Below are 19,030 nucleotides of genomic sequence, written 5' to 3'. Positions count from 1 at the left end.
GGGAGCTTTCTTAAGGAAGAAAGTCCCTATATTGCTCTGCCAGGATGACAGCAGATTTTTGCACCAACAGCATGAGTATAAATGAAATCTGGAATCCAAAGAGAGTCGGGTGATCAATTTTACAAATCATTACAGACACAATTGTGCATATTAGTTGAAAATGCCAACTCATGGATGGAGCCACAGGATAAAGTAGAAAAGCTCCACTAGTTTGTAAGTTCCTTGAGGGCAGGGATTGTGTCTTCCAACTCTATTATACTGTTCTCTCCCAAGTCCTTAGTACAATGCTCCACAAACAAGGAGGTGCTCAATAAATACCATGGGTTGATTGGTTCCACAACTGGCTGCCACTCATTACTTTTTAATTACTAGGTTTGAACAAAGGGGCAGGGAGTGTTATAGCTATTCCATAACCCCCTGGAAAAGATGAGCTTTTCATCTAAAGGCCACTAGTTCAAATCTGACCCACGATGGCAGAGACATGGTCAGTACCACATGATGATGGACAAATGTGGTGATAGGCAGGTAACAAATTCTCATTCCCAATCTAGTTCACACTTACTAGTCACCTGGCCACATCAAAAGGATATCATAGTACTGGTCACCTTCATTGACAGGTTTCGGCAAGGAAGCTAAAGGTAGTGGCATGTGGAGATAATTCCTCTTAGCCCTCAAGGAGACTCTGAAATCAAGTCAAGACTCCAACATAGGGCATCTTTGATTGTTATTTTGTTTCTGGAGGGAGGCTCTAACCTAGGGCTGTAGACATGAAGCCCACTATTTTCTCAGGCATTTAAATGGAATTAAAAAAAAAATATGAGACCAGATTTATTCTCATCCAGTGAAGGAAGAGGAAAATATATACTCCTTTTATTGCTTAAATCCCAACCCCTGCAATCGAGACAGTGAGGAAGGGGGTAATTCTTTCACTTATGAGGATTTAACAAGGAAAGGTTTTACAATTAAATGTAGGAGATGGTATTCAGTCCTAACACTGAAGGACGGTGTGTGTTCTGAGCTCCTTGGGGATAGGGATGGACGCTGATTATTGCTGTACTATACTTTCCCAAGCACTTAATACAGAGAAAGCACTTAATAAATACGATTGAATGGATGAATGAATGATTTGCTGATGGTGCAAAGATGAATTAAAATGGCATTCACCACTGCCTGCCTAGTCGCCTTCTCCTTGCTCATTCAATTACAGGAGGGGAGGGAGGGGAAAAACAGGGTTAGTGGATCCATGGAGGATGACATCGGCCATGCTGTTTCATTCCTTTCTGGGGGCAAGCAGCTGCAAAGGAAATTGTGCTTCCATTTCATCTGGTGGGACATTTAGAAGGAGCACCCTCACGTTAAAAAGAGACTTCTTTTTAAAAGTGCTTCAAGCTTCAAGCCCGACCCAATGAGAAGAGCAGCAAGGCGGGGAAAGGAGGGAGTTTCTCATTTCTGGATCACCGAATACATTCAGCAAGAGCTCAAGACCACCGGTCAGATGCCGGACCCGTGTGCAAGAGATCGGAACATTCTGAGGGTTCAGAAGAGTCACCCCAAGACAGCAGGTTAGAAGAGCGGCAGAAACAGGGGTTTAGTCAAACGGGTTCCATCTGATGATTATGCTGCAGGGGTTTTGAATGGGTTTCACCCCTCTGAAGTTAGAAGTAGGAGAAAGCTAAATTCTCATTAGCCAGCCATACTTCAGCCTGACTGGAGAAGGATCAGCCTGGTGTTACTGGGCACGGAAATGAGGAAAGGCAAGTTTCTGTACTTTAAGAAAGGATGAGGAGTAACTGGCCAGCCAAAGTTCTGCCTCTCAAACCGGGAGGTCAGCCTGCCAGCGATGCGGAGGAAGCAAAGGAAGTAGAGGGAAGAGGGGTTGCAGGAATAACCCAAAGCAAGCACATGTTTCAACATTCCCCAGTACACGCTGAGATCAGGAGTTCACAACCTCGATTGGCCAATACCTCACTTCCAAGATGGCTATCTATCGGCCATCCTTTGTTAGTCCTGAGCATCTGGAATTGAATCGGGCCATTTGTCACCAAAACAAACGGTCCAATTTCATGGCCTTGTACCTTGAAACGTGCAAAATTTAATTTCCCACTATTTTCAAAGCCATGGAAATCGGGCAGAACATGACGGTCACTTAAAAAACAATAAAATACACTGTGGTAGCTACTTGGGCAACCTGGATATATTGCTGTAGATTTGCCTTCCAAACTGTGGATGAAATCTTACTCTCCAAAAGGTTTGGATCACTCTGGCAAAAGCCACCAAGGTTTTCAGTCTAACTTTGGGGGTCCCTGATAATTTACAAACTGATCCGTTGATGGATGCAGTGAGATAGAAGCAACATCTAGGGGTCCTGACAAGCAGCCTCCTGGGGTGACTGCGTCTTAAAGTACGGCTTCACCGGAAAATAATCTTTGTCCCACCTAAATCTAGCTCAGTGAAAGGAAGAAATGTCCCAGGCAATTATAAGTAATTTTTCTTCTTCACACATTAAAATTAAGAGCAAGTTTGAATGTGTTCAGCACTTATATTTGAATATGTCACTTTATATAAAATCATACTTTAAAGATAAAAGGAGGTTAAAAACTCAGGAATCTTTGGGTATTTATCCACTTCTTAGACACAATTCATTTTACTCACTGAATCTCCGTCTCATCTATCTTGCCTCCGACACCTCACCCACACCGTGCTTCTGGCCTGGAACTCCCTCCCCACTTCATATTAAACAGGCCACCACTTTCCTCATCTTCAAAACCTTATTAAAATCACATCTCCTCCAAGAGGTCTTCCCTGACTAAGCTCTCATTTACTCTACTCTCTCTCCCTTCCGAATCACCCTTGCACTTAGATTTGTACCCTTTGAGTGCCCCACAGCACATAGATATATTTCCATAATTTATATTATTGTCTGTCTCCCCCTCTAGACTGTGCGCTCCTTGTGGGCAGGGAATGTGTCTACCAATTCTGTTATATTACTCTCTCCCAAGCGCTTTGCACATACAAGGAGCTCAATAATATGACATTGACTGATAAGAAGGGCCTTTCTATTCTTCTAGCCCTGAATTCTTTGACCATGAGATCCTAGATCTCATTAGTGGTAATAGTAGCTGATGGAAGGATCTACACATTTGCAGCAACAGGTGTCTTCCAAACAAATAATAATACATTCAATTTTATGTTATAAAAACTCCATAACCTTAAATTATTCAGGAGGAGGAACCCCAAACATATTTTAGATGAGATTAGATTAGATTAGATTTTATATGAGAAGCAGCGTGGCTCAATAGAAAGAGCACGAGCTTTGGAGTCAGAAGTCATGAGTTCAAATCCCAGCTCTGCCAATTGACAGCTGTGTGACTTTGGGCAAGTCACTTAACTTCTTTGTGCCTCAGTGACCTCATCTATAAATGGGGATTAAGACTGTGAGCCCCCCATAGGACAACCTGATCACCTTGTAACCTCCCAAGAGTTTAGAACAGTGCTTTGCATATAGTAAGTGCTTAATAAATGCCATCCTTATTATTATTATTATTTAGGGGACCATCATTAGACTGTAAACTCCTTGAGGGCAGGGACCATGTACAGTACTCATCGAAATGCTTAGTTAACTGCTCTGCATACAGAAAAGGCTCAGTAAATACCATTCATTGATTTGACTGATTGAACCTATGCAATTTGAAAAATATTGTTCATCACTCTGATTCGCTCCCTTTATTCTCCCCTCACCCCTCTAGCCCCACAGCACTTATTTACATATCCATAACTGATTTATTTATATTAATGTATTTCTCCCCCTCTTGATGGTAAGTTCATTTTGGGCTGGGAATGAGTCTGTCATATTGCTGTCTTGTATTCTCCCAAGCGCTTAATAGAGTGCCTTTTAGACTGTGAGCCCACTGTTGGGTAGGGACTGTCTTTATGTGTTGCCAATTTGTACTTCCCAAGCGCTTAGTACAGTGATCTGCACATAGTAAGCGCTCAATAAATACGATTGATGATGATGATGATGCTCTGCACAATTAAGCACTCAGTAAATATGATTGATTGAGTGGTGATACAATTCTTGTGGCACTCCTCAAACTTTCTCAAACTGACAAGTGATAGCCTGGTGACACTAGATTGTAATTCCTTGTGCAAGCAGGGACCATGTCTATCGACTCTATAATAGTATGCTTTCCCAAGTGCTTAGTACAGTGCTCCGCACACAGTAAGTGTTCAAAGATACCACTGACTGATTGATTGGTACACTCAATGCCACAGATTTGGAGGCTTTTAGTACTGTCCTGTCCATCAGCAGGTCTTCAGTAAGTCACTTTGTTGTCTGACGAAAGAGCATGCTACCATTTTCATGTCGTATAATGCTTAAATTTAAAAATGTTTTTGAGAGTAAGTTCCTTGGGGGCAGGGTTCATGTCCACCAACTCCATGTGAGACAAGAACTGGATCTGTACTGATGTCCTTGGACTAACCCAGTGCTTGGCATATAGTGAGTACTTAATAATAATAATTGCGGTATCTACTAAGCATCTACTATGTGTCAAGCACTCTTCAAAGCACTGGGGTAGATATGAGATCATCAGGTCCCACATGGGGCTCACAGTCTAGGAGGTAGAAGGGGTATTGAACTCCCATTTTGCTGTTGAGGGACCCGAAGCATAGAGAAGTTAAGTGACTTGCCCAGCGTGATGTGGCAGGCAAGTGGAAGAGCAGGAATTAGAACTCAGGTCCTTCTTAACCTTCCTTCAGAGGTCCTCGATTCCATCCCCTCCACGATAGTCAAAGCAACTTGTCCAAGGTCAAGCGACAAGCACGTGGCAGAGTCAGGATTAGAACCCAGCTCCTCCGACTCCCACGCCCATGTTCTTTCCACCAGGTCACACTGCTTCTCTAACGTAACCAAGACTACAATCACTATTAATATCACACTAAAGTCAGTGCCAATCAGTGTTTGTTCTACAATCCTCTAGTTAGCCAGAATTACCTTGGATCACCTGACACATAAAAGACACTGAAAACGCTTTGCCCATGACTGGTCAGTGACAGGACTGTGACACTGTGAGAGAGGGCTCGTAGGTTCCCCTCGGGTGGACAGTAAACCCACTCACCTCGGGACCAAACGGGCCATATTTATGACCCGCAGCATCTGGCTGCTCAGAATAGAAGGCGTACACAGAAGGCCTGAAAGAAAGATTTGGGGTTCAGACTCTCTCCACCACACACCCTCCCAAATCCACCCCAAAGACCTAATCCCCACCCACACCCTCCAAAAAGGGGCACTATCCTCTACACTGGCACTCATCTCCCTCTTCTCCCCTCCTCCCCCAACCCACCCCTACTCCCCATATCTGCTGCAGGAAACTCCTGGATTTCTTTCCCATCCGATTCCTCTCTTCTTCCCACAACACAACAAAGCAGTTAGCAGTTTCAAATCCTCATTAAATCTAGGTCTCATGTGGGACTAAGCACATGGCAAACGCTGAGGGGGTCACAGGCTCTCTCTGTCCCTCAGAAACCTCCCCCCAGCCCGCCCCCGCCATGATACCTCACATGAACCAGGCAATCCGCAGCACATGAGAATTCCTTCATTAAAAACACAATTAAGTCTTGACATTTTCCCAGCACAATCACCAAAGCCTGGAACACACTTAAGCCTCAGTCCACCAAATAGGATAAACAGCTGACATTAATCCGTGGAATTAAATGTTCCCCTACAATCAAAGGGCATTCTATCCCTCCTAAAGAGCCCGTGGCATGGAAGTTGGTCAGGGCTAAGATCCACAAAGCATTACTAATGCCAAACTCTGGCCAAAGTCCTACTTAACACTAACACTCCATCTGGATTTCCACCGACCTCCTGCCCATCAGACGTGGAAATTTCCAACAAAATAGAGAGACAGATTACCTTTCGTTGTCGGGCAGGGTGAGCCACTGCAGGATGGTAAGTATTCTCCGCTCATGGGGGATGACCCTGGAGAGTAGAGATAAACACGGCACACTCGTGGTAAACATCGATCCCCGCGCACTGGGAACACGGTGATCAATCGGGGGTGGGGTTAGCCGCCACGATCTGTTGGCTTTTCGTTTTAATGAAGATACTCTTTCCCATTAGCATCCCAATTCATATTTCCATTTCCAACATTCGGCATTGCTCGTTGTGTGCTGGGGATGTGTCTTTTTTCTGTTGTACTCTCCCAAGCACTTAGTACAGTGCTTTGCACACTGTAAGCGCTCAATAAATACCATCGAATGAATGAATTAGAATTGCTTCACTCTTACCACCGGAAGCTCAAAATAGAAATGCAAGGCCCTTTCAAATCCAGGAATGCTGCAGATGACAGCATGCTCCAGTAGGAAAGGCAGATGTTTTCCCAGAGAGGGGGGACACAGATATTAGTGTCATCTCCGGTGTCAGCAGAGAACGTGTCTACCAACTCTGTTCAATCAATTAGTGGTATTTATTGAGTGCTTACTGTGGACAGAACACTATATTAAATGCTTGGGAGAGTACACTGCGATAGAGATGTTAGATATGCTCCCTGTCCACGATGAGCTTACAGTCTAGAGGAAGCTTAGAGTCGAGTTGTACTACACTCTCCCAAGCTCTTACAGCCACACTCTACACTCAGTGAGCACTCAGTAAGTACCTTTGATTGACTGATATTCTCCTGGGTGCATGGGTGGTTTAAAGACCCAATGTCTGTCTCCCCCTGTTAGACAGTAAACTCATTTGGCCTCTTGGGTACTTTTCTCAGTGTGTATAGAGTGGCTTGCACATAGTAGGTGCTCAGTAAATGGTATTGGTGGATTGAGACCCGCCCCCATAAATACTGAATTCATGCACACACTTTATTCTCTGTTGTCCCTCCACACCAACAACACTTAGGTATATATCTTTATTGCTTTGCCCTGCCTGGAATTTATTTTAATGCCAGCCTCTTTGGCACCAGATTGAAAGCTCCTTGGGGGCAGGGATCACATCTACTGATTCTCTTTATCTCACCCAAGCATTTGGCTTGGCACACAGTAAGCGCTCAATAAATACCACTGATTGATTGCCCAATTGTACCCTTGTGTTCACAGCATCCGGTGCTGTTTTGGCTTTTGCCTCCTTGCCTCAAGATCCTTAGGAAGCTTTCCACTAGACAAGAGCAGCTATGTTTTTGTGAACATAAGGCACGGTGATTTTTGTCCTGCCTCTCGTTTGAATTACAAGCCATGTAACTCAGGAGAAGGCTCCAGCTTCTCTTTGAGTAATTTTTTAAAAGTAATATTTCTCATTTTAATTGTATTTAAACACTTACTATGTGCCAGGCACTGTATTAAATGCTGGAGTAAATACAAGCTAATCCGGTTAGACACAGTGCCTGTCCTTCATGGGGTCCACCCTCTTTATTCCAATCAATCAATAAATCATATTTACTCAGCACTTACTGTGTGCAGATCACTGTACTGAGCACTTGGGAGAGTTCCATATAACTAAGTTGGTAAACAAAACACATTCCCTGACCACAGTGAGTTTACAGGCTAGAGGAGGAGATGGACATTAATTATAAATAAATTACGAATATGAAAATGGCTGTTGTGAAGATAAGCAACCAATGAAGGTTCTTGCAGAGTGGAGAAATATGGGCTAAACATTTTTGTAGAAAAATGACCCCTGCAGCAGAATGAAGTCTGGACTGGAGTGGGGAGAGACAGGAGGCAGGGAGGTCAGCAAGGAGGCTGATACTATAATCAAGGCAAGGTAGGATAAGTGCTTGGATGAATGCGGTAGTAGTTTGGGTGAAGAGGAAAGGGCAGATGTTAGCAATGTTGTGAAGGTTAAACTGACAGGATTTAGTGATAGATTGAATGTGTCAGTTGAATGAGAGAGATGAGTCAAGGATAATGCCAATGTTATGAGACAGGAAGGATGGTGGTCCTATCTACAGTGATGGGAAAAATCACGGGAAGGACAAGGTTTAGGTGGGAAGATTATGAGTTCTGTTTTGAACATGTGTAGTGTGAGATGTTGGCAGGACATCCAAGTGGAGATGTCTTAAAGGCAGGAGGAAATTAGAGATTTCAGAGAGGGATAGAGAAATCCCCATTTTACAGATGAGGTAACTGAGGCACGGAGTAGTTAAAGTGAAATGCCCATGGTCAAACACCAGATGAGTGGCAGAGCCAGTATTAGGGTACAGATCCTTCGGTCTCCTAGGCCTGCGCTCTATCAATTAGGCCATGTTGCTTCTGGATGGAAACGGATCCAATAATTTATAGATTCCTGTTTTAAAAAAGTATTTTCTACTTGCTGTTTCAGTTAAAGACAAGAAGCAGTTTTAGATCTTTGAGGCATTTGAATCACAACTTGACAAAATGGTGCAAGATCATCAGCTGCAATGGTATTTATTGAGCACTTACTGTGTGCAGAACACTGTACTAAGTGCTTGGGAGAGTAGGAATCAGCAGAGTTGGTAGATTCAGTCCCTCTCCACAATGAGTTTACAGTCTAGAGGATCCACTGGAAAAATACAGAAGCAGCGTGGCCCTCTGTGAGTAAGAATCTGGAGAATTGGGGTCTAATCCCAGCTCTGCAGGATGACTTTCAACAAATCACCCGCTGTACTGTGTCTCAATTTCTTCAGTAAAAACTCACCCTTCAGGTCAGGGATGTGTCTGACCTGATCATTTTGTATCTATCTAATGCTTAGCCCAGTTCTTGCCACTTAGTAAATGCTTAACACCATAAGTAGCAACCTGCAGGAAATGACATTTGGTTCCTGTATTGTCCCCTCTTCGGCCTATTCTAGGATGGTGCAATAAGACAGAAGCATCTTCTGCAACTTAAGCACTAATTTTTGCCTGAGCTCACTCCGGGGAATAGAGGTCACCTTATTTTCTTCCTTTAGAAATCAATACAGCTGGGTGATTTAATAATGATAATAATGATAACAATAATAGTAGCATTTGTTACACGCTTACTATTTGCCAAGAAATGTACTAAATGCTGGGGTAGAATCAAGATTTTCAGGTTGGACACAGTCCCTGCCTCCCAGGAGCTTACAGTCTAGAGGGAGTAGGATTTGTTCTCCAATTTACAGCTGAGGCACAGAAATGGTGACTTGCCCAAGGTTACAGAGCAGACAAGATGCAGAGTCAGGATTAGAACTCAAGTCCTCAGACTTCCAGGCCCATTCTCTGTCCACTAGGCCATGTTGCATCATCATCATCAATCGTCATCATCAATCGTATTTATTGAGTGCTTACTGTGTGCAGAGCACTGTACTAAGCGCTTGGGAAGTACAAGTTGGCAACATATGGAGACAGCCCCTACCCAACAGTGGGCTCACAGTCTAAAAGGGGGAGACAGAGAACAAAACCAAACATACTAACAAAATAAAATAAATAGAATAGATATGTACAAGTAAAATAAATAAATAAATAGAGTCACAAGTATGTACAAACATATATACATATATACAGTGCTGTGGGGAAGGGAAAGAGGTAAGATGGAAGGGATGGAGAGGGGGACGAGGGGGAGAGGAAGGAAGGGGCTCAGTCTGGGAAGGTCTCCTGGAGTAGGTGAGCTCTCAGTAGGGCCTTGAAGCTCTCAGTAGGGCCTTGACTACTGTGTCAACTCTGTCATGCAGATTGGTGTGCCAGACCATCCTAAGATGATTTTGAGCGCATCCAGAAAAATTCATTCCATCTGATAAGGGACTGAATTCAAACTCTACACCCAAACAAAGTCCCATATGGGGCAGGGACTGAGTGGAATTGTTTACCTTGGATTCACCCCCGAATTTAGCATAGTGTGCCTAGCGCCCACAAGCACTTACATGAATACCGTAACTAACAAGGTCAAAGAGCCTCTTTCCTTGCTTGTCTCCATTGTGCAACTTAAAAGTGGCATTGTTTTCCCCTACTGGTACATAAACTTGAGAAATTCCAGTTCCTGAGTCATAACAAGAGATCCACCCAGTCCGAAATTCTGTTTTTGGCAGAGGCAACAGGATGCCAAGAGGAACCACGCGATGGTCAATGGTGTTAAGCTGAAACAGCATGGGCCTCACATTCATGTGCACTGGCAAATTCATGGAATTTTTAAAAACCAAGCCAGGAATCATCATCTAGCGTAATAGAGGAGTCTATAGGGACAATTAAACACCAATCAAGCAATCCATAGTATTTACTGAGGGCTTACTACGTGCGGAGCACCGTACTAAGTTCTTGAGAGTCCCTTTAGGCAGTAAGCTCATTGTGAGCAGGGGAATGTGTCTGTTATATTGTTATCTTGTACTCTCCCAAGCGCTTAGTAAAGTGCTCTGCATACAGCAAGCGCTCAATAAATATGATTGAATGACTGAGAGAGTTCTATTCCACAGAGTTGGTAGAAATGTTCCCTGCCCTCAAGGACATCCACCCAAACTCCCCTGTTAACTACTAAGAAGCAGCATGATTTAATGGAAAGAGCACGGGACTGGGAGCCAGAAGATCTGGGTTCTAATCCCGACTCTGCCAGTTTTTTGCTGTGTGACCTTGGGCAAATCACTTAACTTCTCTGTCCCTCAGGTTTCTTATCTGTAAAATGGGGATTCAATACCTGTCTCTCTCCTATTCAAACTTTGAGCCCCATGTGGGCCTTGATTATCTTGTATCTATCCCAGCACCAAATAATAATAATAACAATTATTATTATTATGGTATTTGTTAAGCACATACTGTGTGCCAGGCACTGTATTAAGCGCTGGGGTGGATACAAGCAAAATGGGTTGGACATAATACCTGTCCCACTTGGAGATCACTGGCTTTGCCCTCAGTGGAAAGAGCCCGGGCTTGGGAGTCCGAGGTCATGGGTTCTAATCCCAGCTCCACTGCTTGTCAGCCGCATGATCTTGGGCAAGTCACTTAACTTCTCTGTGCCTCAGTTACCTCATCTGTAAAATGGGGATTAAGATTGTGAGCCCCACGTGGGACAACCTGATTACTTTGTATCTACCCCAATGCTTAGCACAGTGCTTGGCATATAGTAAGTGCTTAACAAATATCAACATTATTATTTTACAGTTGAGGTAACTGAGGCACAGAGAAGTGAAGTGATTTGCCCAAGGTTACACAGCAGACAAGTGGCAGAGCCGGGATTAGAACCCATGACCAGTGCTTAACACATAGTAAGCACTTAACAAATACCGCAATTATTATAGAGAGAGTTTATTTTCTTTTATCATACTAAGAGTTAATTGGTGTCTTATTACAGTTCATAGAGAACACAGAGTGAGTCCAGAGGGGAGCAATAAAAAGGAGCGACGATTGGATTGTTGGATAGCTGGGGAATGGCTAGAGGAGTTAATAATAATTATGGCATTTGTTAAGCACTTACTATATTCCAGGCACTGTACTAAGCGCTGGGGTGGATACGAGCATATCAAGTTAAATACAGTCCCTGTCCCACGTAGGGCTCACAGTCTCAATCCTCAGATGAGGTAACTGAGAGCCAGGGAAGTGAAGTGACTTGCCCAGAGTCGTTCATGTAACGTCCACCTGTGAACACCCTTTATGGAGTAACCCTGTTTTGGTGCTCAGTGTCCAGGGAGAAAAAGGAACAGATTTCCTTTCCAGCAGGAGAAAGAGGGGAATTTCCTGAGGGTGAAGGCTGAGAAACTCAGAAAACAGGCTAATGGAGAAGGTGGGAAGCCCGCTTTTAGGGCTCATTTGTGATTCTGAACCGTGGTCAAAAGGGGACAGAGGACCTCTCCCCATGACTCCTGACTCTGGAGGAGCTCTCCCTCTCCTTCCATCCTCCTTGCTCTATCCTCTCCCCGCTCCCCACATGCACTCACGCATACAAGTCTCCTCTAGACTTGCAGAAGCAGTGTGGCTCAGTGGAAAGAGCACGGGCTTTGGAGTCAGAGGTCGTGGGTTCAAATCCCGGCTCTGCCAATTGTCAGCTGTGTGACTTTGGGCAAATCACTTCACTTCTCTGGGCCTCAGTTACTTCATCTGTAAAATGGGGATTAAGACTGTGAGCCCCCCGTGGGACAAGCTGATCACCTTGTAACCTCCCCAGCACTTAGAACAGTGCTTGACACATAGTAAGCGCTTAATAAATGCCATTATTATTATTATTATTATTATACACACAGGTAGCTCTAGAAACAGTTCTAAGCACCAACAGGGAGGGCATCCAAGCCACGTATACTCCAAGGAGGGTGACAAAGTTGGCTTTTGGGTCAACTTCAATGTCTTCTGGCAGGACCAACTGGTGCCTGCTCTGGCCCTTTGAAAGTTCAGATGGTACCCCAGCCCTTAGAACAGGGCTTGGCACATAGTAAGAGCTTAAATAGTAGCATCATCATTATTATCATTATTATTGAGAATGGTTTGGGGAGCCATACAGCACCTCTGGGGTTCCTTCCAACCCAGGAATATCTCTCTCACACACACACTAATAATAATAATAATTATGGTACTTGTTTAGCACTTACTATGTGCCAAGCACCATTCTAAGCACTAGGGTAGATAAAAATTAATCAGGTTGGAGCCTGTCCTTGTCCCACATGGGGCTCACAGTCTTAATCCTCATTTTACAGGTGAGGGAACTGAGGCTCGGAGAAGTGAAGTGACTTACCCAAGGTCACAAAGCAGACATGTGGCAGAACTGGGATTAGAACCCTTGACCTTCTGACTTCCAAGCCCGGGCTCTATCCACTAAGCCATGCTACACAAACACACATACACACACATACACACACATATTCCTCCTCATATCTATCAGTGTTAAGTATATAAAAGCATCTTTTTCTGCTTTTTTCTTTTCCCCCTGGGGAATCCTTTTATTCCCATCATATTCAAAATACCAGCCCTGGGATCTGGACTGTGAGCCCGTTGCTGGGTAGGGACCATCTCTATATGTTGCCAACTTGTACTTCCCAAGCGCTTAGTACAGTCCTCTGCACATAGTAAGCGCTCCATAAATACGATTGAATGAATGAATGAATTTGGAATTATTTGTAAACTAGCGGCCAAGAAGATCCTGGTAAGCAACTCTCACCAGCAAGCTCCCAAAGGCAGTGTCTGAACTCTTGCTTCAGATCCTCTTGACTGTAAGCTCACTGTGGGCAGAGAACATGTCCGCCACCTCTGTTCTAGTGAACTCTCCCAAATGCATAGTACAGTGCTCTGCCCAGAGGAAGTACTCAATATAAACCATTGATTAATCTCCTCCAAGAGGCCTTCCCTGACTAACCCCTCATCTCCCCACTCTATTTGTTCTCCTCTCTGTTTCCCCTAACCACTTGGCTGCTTAGGCCTGAAGAAATTAATAATAATAATAATAATAATGACATTTACTAAGCACTTACTATGTGCAAAGCACTGTTCTAAGCACTGGGGAGGTTACAAGGTGATCAGGCTGTCCCACGGGGGGCTCACAGTTTTAATCTCCATTTTACAGATGAGGTAACTGAGGCCCAGAGAAATTAAGTGACTTGCCCAAAGTCACACTGCTGACAATTGGCGGTGCTGGGATTTGAACCCATGGCCTCTGACTCTTTTGACTGAGCCACACTGCTTCTCAACTTTGACTCTGACCCCAGCCCCACAGCTCTTCTATACATATCCATATTCTCTACCCCTTACCCTATCTGTAATTCATACCTGTGCCTGTCTCCCCCACTAGATTACCGACTCCTTGAGAGCAGGAATCATGTCTACCAACTCTGTTGTCCTCTCCCAAGCATTTGGTACAATGCTCTGCACACAGTAAGCGCTCAATAAATACCACTGATTAATTGATTCCTTTCTCTGGAGGGAAGGGGCAGCAGAGAGGAGCTGATGTGGGGTTTTGAGCAAAAAGCAAGTATATTGAGCATCGGAGGATGTGGAGAAATCTGGCAGAAACCTTAAGCACTACAATTTGATTTTTAGTAGTATTCTTTAAGCGCTTACTATGTGCCAGGCACCAAATAAGCCCTGGGGTAGGTACAGGACAATCAGATTGGACACCATCCTTGTCCCACATAGGGCTCACAGTCTTAATCCTCATTTTGCAGTTGAGGTAACTGCGGTCCAGAAAAGTGAATTGACTTGTACAAGGTCACGGAACAGACAAGTGGTGGGGTCATCATTAGAACCCAGGTCCTCTGACTCAAACCATTCTGCTTCTCACACACTTGCTCTCCACTTTCTTTCCTAAGAAAGACTCACTCTTCCACTCTAAAAAGCTCCTGAATTCCCAGTGTATACAGACCAAAAGAGAGGAACATGGGCAATGAAACAGCAAAATAAATGGGATGGTGGAGTGGGTGTGTGCTTGGTTGGGGGAAGCAAGGTTCGCAAGAGTTACCTTCTTGAAAGGGCAGCGGGAGGGGGAAGAGGTGAAGAACATTAGTATTCAAATCCAAAACAGTATGTTCTTTCAACTAGTCCTCCCCATTGGAGGGGAGGGGGATGGGAGGGACGGGGGGGGTGCTCAGTATTAATTATGTTGTTGGCACTTCACCATCTAGCTAGCCAAACGTGTGGTGGAGGGCAAGAAGGAGCTTCTATAAGCATCTAGCACAGCCAAGAGTTAAAAAAATATGTAGTGCCTAAGATTAAATTGGTGGATCAACATGCCGTTTAAGTTAAGCTGTATAATTTCCAACATACCCACACTTATTTCTCAACTCAGGCATCCTCTAGGAAAAATAAAAACCTTTTAAAGAGGCCCTCTGTCTTCGATTCAAAACCCCAACCCCATCTCAACTTAGCCCTCCAAATCTTAAAAAGAGACTTTCATTCCTGCTGTTGGAGAAGCCACATGGGGCCATATGCCAGATTAACTTGAACTCTCGATTACTTTCAACACTCTACCATTACGGAATAGGCAGATCCTTGTTAAGGCCAAAGAGGCAAATATGGCAACGGCTTTGGATGGTTTAAAGAAAAACATAAAAAGTGAAAAGAACATCGTGGGGGGAACAGGGTCACTGTGGAAGTGAAAACAGATTCCTCTTCTTCCCCGGGAGCCTGAAAAGAAGTCATCAACACGTTGGCCTGTTCATTTGGTATGTTTCGCTGGGGGGCTTATTTACCAATATTAACCTTGGCTCTTCCCACTCTGCCCGGGAAAGAATAAAAATTAGCTCTCCTCTCTCAATGGGGATATCCAGGAGGAGGGATGGAATCTGAATTTGGGATCTTCCCCCGCTCCTAGACTCCAAGCACTGGACAGTGCCTCAGTTACCTCATCTCTAAAATGGACTGTGTCCAACCCGGTTAGCTTGTGTCTAATGCAGTGCTTAGTACACTACCTGGCACATAGCAAGAGCTTAACATATACCATTTAAAAAAAAATTCCTGGAAGCACCAGACCGCTTGAAGCTGCAGACCAAAATAAACAGAGCATGTTGCAGTCTATTTATGGGGATCTGTGTTGCACCCCTCGGGAACATACTGAAAGGAAAGAAAATAGCCATATACTAGGTAAGAGCTTACTAAATGGTTAGGAGCAATGGAAAGAGAGAAGGTTTTGAAATGATGGTAGGGGAGAATAGGAAACTTTATTTCCTGTGCTTTATCCCCAGAATAGAAAGAGCCCTGCTTCTACTTTATAAATAACATCTTAACTGGTATTTCCAAGAAGCCAACTAAAAACCTTTATGAATAGTAATAATAATAATAATGGTATTTGGTAAGTGCTTATTATATGACAGCCACAAGATCAATACAAGCAAATTGAGTTGGACACAGTTCCTGTCCAACAGGGCTCACAGGTCTTAATCTCCATTTGACAGACGAGGGAACTGAGGCACAGAGAAATGAAGTGACCTGCCCAAGGTCACACAGAGGACAAATGCAGAGGTGGGATTCAAACCCAGGTCTTTCTTACTCCCAGGCCCGGATTCTATCCACTAGGCCATACTGCACCTCTTTGACACTTTCAGGAGGCAACTAAAATGGAAGCATCCACACACTCTGCAATTCACTGTTCTCTGCATTCTGAAGGTATCCACAAAACAAAAAAATCACTTACACAGACCAGAAGAATGTGCCAGCTTTCACCCCTTGCTTGATGGCCGTAATCCATATCTAATGAGGAAAATATAAGAGGCTTTAATATGTTCCGACTTCGGGTATGAGAAGTAAAAATGAATTAAGGTGCATTATATGACACATCCCACAATTTTTTCCACCAGAAAATGCACAGGCAATCATTGGCTCCCCGGGATTGTGAGGGAGTTTGTTTCCATGAATGGCATTCGACCAAAACGCTCAATAAATAGCATGGATTGACTGAAGAAGCTCTTGGATGGATGGGCAAGTGACTTTTAAAAACCTGGTTTCATTCCAAAAAGTCTTTCAGCTGCTCCTCTAATGCTAACCTTCTCAGTATACCTCTCTCTCACCGCGGACCTCTCACCCACCTCCTTCCTCTGGCCTCCCCTCTCTTCATACCCAACAGACAATTACTCTCCCCATCCTTCAAAGCTTTACTGGATGCACATCTCCTCCAAGAAGCCTTCCCTGAGTAGGCCCTTATTTCCACTTCTCCCATTCCCTTCTGTATTGCCTTCGTACTTGGATTTGCTCCCTTTATTCACCCCCCCCTCAGCCTGACACAACTTATGTATATATCTGTAATTTATTTATTTCTATTACTGTCTATCTTCCCCTCTAGATTGTAAGCTCACTGTGAGCAGGAAATGTGTCTACCAACTCTGTTATATTGTACTCTACCAAGCACTCAATACAGTGCTCTGCACACAGTAAGTGTTCAGTAAATACCATTGATTGATTAATACCTTGATTATTGTATCAGCCCCTCCTTGCTGACCTCCCGGCCTCCTGTCTCTCCCCACTCCAGTCGATAGTCCATTCTGCTGCCCGGATCATTTTTCTTTAAAAACGTTCAGTCCACTTTTCCCCACTCCTCAAGAAACTCCAGTGGCTGCCCATCCACCTCCGTATCAAACAAAAACTCCTTACCTTTGGCTTTAAATCACTTCATCACCTTCCCCCTTCCCACCTCACCTCGCTACTCTCCTACTACAACCCAGCCCGCACACTTCATTCCTTTAATGCTAACCTTCTCGCTGTACCTCGATCTCATCTATCTCGTTGCCAACTTCTCACCCATATCCTACCTCTGGACTGGAACGCCCTCCCTCCTCATATCAGACAGATTATTGCTCTCCCCCACTTCGAAGTCTTATTGAGGGCACATCTCCTCCAAGAGGTCTTTCCTGAGTAAGGTCTCATTGTTGCCAACTTGTACTTCCCAAGTGCTTAGTACAGTGCTCTGCACACAGTAAGCGCTCAATAAATACGATTGAATGAATGAATGAATGTCCTCTTCTCCCACTCCCATGTGTGACACCCTTGAACTTGGGCTTGCTCCCTTTATTCATTCCTCCTCCCAACCTCACAGGACTTACATACATATCTTTATTTATTTTTATTAATGTCTGTCTCCCCCTCTAGACTGTAAGCTCATTGTGGGCAGGGAATGTGTCTGTTATATTGTTCTAGTGTAATCTCCCAAGTGCTTAATGCAGTTCTCTAAACAGTAAGAGCTCAATAAGTGCAATTGATTGATTGATCGGATTGGCCGACGTGGCCTCTTTCTATTCACTTTAGCCAACCAAAGACACAAAGGTCACCTCGGTGCTCCAGGCTTAGAAGCCACCTATTTGTCTCCCAAGGTTCAGAAATTGTGCTATGGAAATTAGTGAGCCTCAATAGGGAAGGTGCCCCTTAGAGCAGCAGCGTGGCTCAGTGGAAAGAACCCGGGCTTGGGAGTCAGAGGTCGTGGGTTCTAATCCCAACTCTGCCACTTGTCAGCTGTGCGACTTTGGGCAAGTCATTTACCTTCTCTGGGCCTGTTACCTCAGCTGTAAAGGGGGATTAAGACTGCGAGCCCCATGTGGGACAACCTGATTACCATATATCCTTCCAGCACTTAGAACAGTGCTTGGCACATAGTAAGCGCTTAACAAATGCCATCGTTAGTATTATTATTATTATTAAAAAGGCCGAGAAAACATTGGAGGAATGAAAGCAATAACTCCTAACATTGGAAACATTTTTTCCCACCTCTGAAGACCTGCAGATCCAGCTAGCTGCCCTGTCCCTCTTCTGTAACCTTATGGAGAATCTGAATTGCCCAAGCACATCATGGAGCCCTCTATGGAGCAGGCAATATTTTTATCCTGTAATTTCAGAGGGGAATGGGCAGCTATCCAGTCCCTCCGGGTGTTCGGTGACACAGCCGGAGAGGCCAGCCATCCAGGGGGCTAGGCAGGTGAAGAGGTCACTGTGGGGTCGAGAGATGAGGTGGGCAGGGGTGAAGTGGGGACTAAGGCAGGACAGATCCCACAGAGGAGCACTGGGCTGTGTTTTGGCCGGGACTGAAGATCAACTGGCATTCAACCGCCGTGTCACTGGGACCACTGAGATCACAATCAATCACCTGGGGCTCAGGCAGGAGGGGGAGGGAGGACGTGAGGGCAACAGTAGCTCTTCCTAGTAATGGATCTCCAGGACTGCTCGCCCACCAGTTTCATGATGCTTTCTTCTTTTCTCAACAGTGAAAGCCGAAACCACAAAATACTCCAGCAACAACAAATGAATCAAGATGGAAAACTGATTGCAACATGGTGAGATCATTTCAGTGAACTAAGGAAAACCTGACTGTGTCCGGGCAGGCCATGGAAATTTTGTAGACTGTGAGAGCCTTGTGGGTGGGGAATGTCCCTGTTTATTGTTTTACTATTGTACTGTACTTTCCCAAGCACTTAGTACAATGCTCTGCACACAGTAAGCACTTAATAAATACAATTGAATGGATCTCCCCCAGTTGTGTGTAGCTCACTGTGAGGAGGGAATATGTCTTTCAACTCTGTTGTATTGTATGCTTCCAAGTGCTTAGTACAGTGCTCTGCACATAGTAAGTGCTCAATAAATACCATTGATTGATTGATTGACTGCCTTATCAGCCCTCCCTATCCCCTCCTCTTCTCCTGCCTCCACTCTTGTATATCTCTGTCCCCCTCCT

The 19,030-nt window shown here is 44.4% G+C and overlaps 1 protein-coding gene across 3 annotated transcripts in view; it reads right to left on the bottom strand.

Annotated features, from left to right (window-relative positions):
* The window catches only part of ENPP2 (ectonucleotide pyrophosphatase/phosphodiesterase 2), a 188,687-nt gene that overhangs the window by 69,205 nt on the left and 100,452 nt on the right, over positions 1–19,030 (bottom strand). For all 3 annotated transcript variants that reach the window (XM_038745051.1, XM_038745050.1, XM_038745052.1), the window contains exons 9-11: positions 16,010–16,065; positions 5,915–5,980; positions 5,118–5,190 (exon numbers count right to left, since the gene is read on the bottom strand). In XM_038745051.1, the coding sequence (XP_038600979.1) occupies positions 5,118–5,190; positions 5,915–5,980; positions 16,010–16,065 (195 nt within the window). The remainder of the gene's footprint in view (positions 1–5,117; positions 5,191–5,914; positions 5,981–16,009; positions 16,066–19,030) is intronic.

Source organism: Tachyglossus aculeatus, chromosome 4 (assembly GCF_015852505.1).
Source record: "Tachyglossus aculeatus isolate mTacAcu1 chromosome 4, mTacAcu1.pri, whole genome shotgun sequence".
In the NCBI taxonomy this organism is placed as follows: Eukaryota; Metazoa; Chordata; class Mammalia; order Monotremata; family Tachyglossidae; genus Tachyglossus; species Tachyglossus aculeatus.
Note: the sequence above shows the minus strand (reverse complement) of the source record. Positions and strands in the feature narration are given on the sequence as shown.